At 56.5% G+C, this 4,252-nt stretch overlaps 1 protein-coding gene across 1 annotated transcript in view; it reads right to left on the bottom strand.

Annotated features, from left to right (window-relative positions):
• ADAM11 (ADAM metallopeptidase domain 11) overlaps nucleotides 1-4,252 on the bottom strand; it is a gene marked incomplete at its 3' end in the record, with an annotated part of 50,333 nt that overhangs the window by 11,523 nt on the left and 34,558 nt on the right. Inside the window, 3 exon segments of the mRNA XM_015419993.1 lie at nucleotides 1-32; nucleotides 1,958-2,050; nucleotides 3,285-3,356. Of these exon segments, the coding sequence (XP_015275479.1) occupies nucleotides 1-32; nucleotides 1,958-2,050; nucleotides 3,285-3,356 (197 nt within the window).

Here is a 4,252-nt window from a genome sequence, read left to right on the forward strand (position 1 = left end):
GCTTCTCGGCAGGTGACGCCCCGTGGCTCATACTGCAGCCCGGGAGGCGGGAGAGAAGCAGAGCAGGAGGTGAACAGTGAGAGGGGCCAGGCAGGGCACAATCTGAACTCATAACTCCATGCACTAGTCCAGTGGTGGCGAACCTATGGCACGGGTGCCAGAGGTGGCACTCAGAGCCCTCTCCGTGGGCACGCGTGCCATCGCCCCAGCCAGGCCCAGGCCATCATTAAAGTGTCGAATTCTCTGCCAAATAATTTTAAGTCAATGAAAGCATTTGGGATTGCTTTACCTTACTTTGTTTGGATCATCTTAAGTTAGTGTATGAGTTGTTTTTTTCTAAAGCAAAACCTCAGTATTCAGGTTAAATGGCCGTGTTGGCACTTTGCGATAAATAAGTGGGTTTTGGGTCGCAGTTTGGGCACTCGGTCTCTAAAAGGTTCGCCATCACTGCACTGGTCCCAGAGGGGGAAAGCAATCTGGCCCCGCGCCCAGCCCAGCTCTCCCTCCTCGGCCACCGCCTGCGCAGGGAAAGATGCGCAAGCTGACTGACGGAGGCACTTAACCTTTATGGGGTGCTTTTGGTGTTCAAAGCACAGCACGCACATTGTAACAACAGCCCAGCAAGGTAGGCCAGCATTGCTCTCGTCATATAGTTCGGGGGGGGGGCTTGCCGAAGGCCACGCGCCGACTCCCTGGGTAGGAACTCAGCCTCTCAGCCACACCAGCTCCCCTTCCTCACGGAGCCAAGAGCAGAAGGTGGTCCCGGTGGTCCTCCAGGGCTAATTCTGTGCCCACGCAAATGCCATGCGGGAGAGCCAGGCTTTGCCCTTCGTGGGAGCTTTTAACTGGATCAGAACGCAGGCTGTCGTCCGGGGGAGGGGTCGACATTTTGTCCCGGGCAATCTGAGCGCCAGTCCTGCTGCGACATCTGAACACCCGCCGGGGGCGACGCAAGAAGGGGGGGCGTGCTGATGCCCTGGGAGAAGCACCCACCCCTCTGCCCCCTTCCCTCGCCAACACCCCACTGGGCAGCAGTTCCCCACTGCCAGTCGCCAGCCCGGAGTCACACAAGGAGGCACGAGGCAGGTGGCAAGGGGAAGCAAGCAACCCACGCCTGGTGGGCGGCCAGAGGGAGGAGCGCCCCGTAGCCAGAAATCCTGGGTTGGTGGGGCAGGGGGAAATTTTGTGGGGCAGCAGGGGAGAGGCATCCGCATGCCTTCCTTGGACTCGCCACTTGGAGCTCAGGCACAGGCGGCCCCCGTTTGAAAAACACCATTGAAAGGGAATCGCCACTTGGAGCTCAGGGAAGGCGTGCGGGTGCCACCCTCCCTCCCTCCCTCCCTCCCTGCAAGATGATCGGCAGGCCACGTGCTCCCTGCTGATCAGCTGGAGCCGCCCTTTTAATGTCACAGGAGGAGAGGGAGGGGGAGGGAGGCAGTAGCCGTTGTGGGGCATACCTAAGAATTGAGGGGGCAGAGCCCCGGAATGCCCCCCACCGTGGCTATGGGCCTGGAGGAGGAGCAGGACAGAGAGGAGTGGGTGGGCAGATGGCAATGCTGGCAGAGGGAGAGCAATCCCTGCGGCTGCCCAAAGGGAGAAGACGGGTGGCGTCTGCTGCTCCCGTGACTGGGGGAGATTCTCACCAACTGCCCAAGGATACTGACCCCTGGCACCAGACCTGGAAACACCCACCCCACACACACACACACATACAGTATGATGCTTTTGCATCCAAAAGGTATTTTGCAGAAAACCTTGTACTCTTGTGACATTTGATCCACACACCCATGTCTCATGTGACCAATGACGGGTGAACTTGGGCCTGTCTGAGGTTTTGGCGCACACCTGGTCAATGGCCCTGCCATGTGCCTCCTGGAGAACACGCGGAATTTGCCAAATGGACACAGAGGAATAAGGGGCATCCCCCCCCATACATAGTTTGCACTCGTCCGTCTACCTTGCACCCGCGGCAGCACAAACCGTCACTGCACATGGCGTCGTGCGTCAGCGTGCATTTCTTGCAGCAGTTTCCCCCGCCCTTGGCGCACTCCTTTGGGCAGAGAGAACAAGGAAGAAGAGAACAGAGAGGTGTAAAGTTGCTGGGGAGGGAGGGATCCACCAAGCATCAGGCACCCTGAGTGCCGGCCCTGAGATGGAACCGGGCCTCTCCACAGGGGACAGGCAGGCTCCACAAGGCCACGCCCCGGGAGGATTTCAGCAGGGGCGTCCTTGCATCATGGTGCACCACTGGTGGGGAAATGTCAGCAAGCTGCCAAAGTGTTTTTCCCCCCTATCCTCTATGTATGCGCTTGAGTGCTTTCACTTTCCCATGTATGCCTGTTGATGCGCTTAATTGCCTAGATGCAGGAACGTCCGTATCTATGAAGGCCACAGGTGGTAGCTGGCGGGTAGTTGCTTGGGTGAGCTCATGGTACAATCCACGAGAAGCAAATATGTTATGATTATCTCAATGGCGCGCGCGGGAAGTCCCGCAATTGGGCCTCAGCTTTTTGAATGTGCTATAATCTCTTGTGCTACCTGCTCATCCCTCATTCTGAACAGTGATCCTGTTTATGCGCCTCTATAGCTTCAAATAAAGTAAAACCTTTCTTGCAAAGTGTGTACTTCGTTGATGCTGTGGGAGTCTGACAGGAAAGATGTGCCAGGAGAACATCTGCCTTGAAGACACAGGAGACTTCGGAGCGTCTCAACTAGCAAGAGGGATGAGGACCAGGCTCCAGGCGATGTCCCCACCTGCTCTCCTGTATCTCGTTCTGAATCCCTCCAGCCAACATGACCTCTGCTCACAGCCTGCTTCCTCCCCCACCCCAGCTGCTTCGTCCAACACCGCCAAGCCACGGACCCCATCTGCATGGGTGTCAACCTCCAGGTGGCACATGAAGATCCTCTCACCATTACAGTTGACCGCCAGACCACCAAAACCAGTTCCCCTGGAGAAAATGGCGGCCGTGGAGGGTGGGCTCCGTGACATTGTAACCCACTGAAGTCCCTCCCCCTCCCGAAACCCCACCCTCCCCTGGCCCCGCCCCCAAAATCTCCAGGTACTTCCCAAAGCAGGCTGGCAACCATACCATACAGCTCCTAGCCTGAGGATTTTGACCCTGAAGAGCCCTGCCTTCCCAACCCAATGGAGGACGTCCCACCACATTGGCCCAATCGGAGCCCCACGTGGAACCAAAATCAGGCAAAGCCATCCCCAGCTGACCAGACCCACCCATCCCCTCCCAAGCGGAGTGGCACTGTTCAGCCCGCCCCCTGCTTACCGCCAAAGACCCGCAGTCGCATTCTTCTCCTGCTTCCACAAACCCGTTGCCACACTCAGGGGGGTCCAGGAGCTGTGGAAATGGAGGCGGAGTCATTAGGAACTCATTTGCATGTATTTGCATGTACACTTTTGATACTGTCGATGGGGCCTGGCGTGATCTGGTCCATGGGGTCGCGAAGAGTCGGACTCGACTGTGCGACTGAACAACAACAACAACATGTACACTCCCTCATCCAAGGAATGCCCCAGTAAAGCCGAAGAGCCAAAAATCCCTGCTTGTTTTAACAATCTTGGGAAAAGAAAGCGACTGCCAGCCCTGCAAGTAGTTCTGCAAAAGATCCTGAGGGGCCCCCTCCCCCCCGACGGGACACGCAGTTCACCAAGAGCCTCAACAGACGTTTCAATGACACAAGTTCACCAAGGGGGCTTGCAGCTGTACTGTAGGTTTTAGTTTCAGGTGGCAGCTCATGAGTAAATGCACAGCAGGGCCCAAATTTGGATTGGGACCACTGAATGGGAGAAGGAGGGATTCCTGCCATCTCCCCTGTGCTGTGTCTGAAAACGGCACGGGGCAGACGGCAGGGATTCCTCCTTCTCCCAAGGACGAGTCCGGATCCAAATCAGGCTCTGCCGTGCATTTACCCATGAGTTGCCACTGAAGCAGCAGCTACGTTACAGCTGCAAGTCCCTGTGGAGAACTTGTATAGGTTTTTTTTTAAAAAAATGCATTGTTTGTTGATATTTCAAAAGTATACATAAACACAGAGATGTCATTAAAAGTTACAGATTTTTACAAATTAGAATTAGACAAGAAAGGGGACCTGCGATACTCACGGGGTGGGTGGGAAGAAGAGCTCCACGCAGAGCAGGAGGAGGAGGCAGCAGCAGGAGGTAAGCCTCTTCCCCCACCCCGTCCCCCCGCAGCGTGGCCTGAGTGGCCTCCAGCCACCGGCCCCACCAATCTCC

This window comes from Gekko japonicus, unplaced genomic scaffold, assembly GCF_001447785.1.
Source record: "Gekko japonicus isolate JY-2015 unplaced genomic scaffold, Gekko_japonicus_V1.1 scaffold5158, whole genome shotgun sequence".
NCBI lineage: Eukaryota > Metazoa > Chordata > Lepidosauria > Squamata > Gekkonidae > Gekko > Gekko japonicus.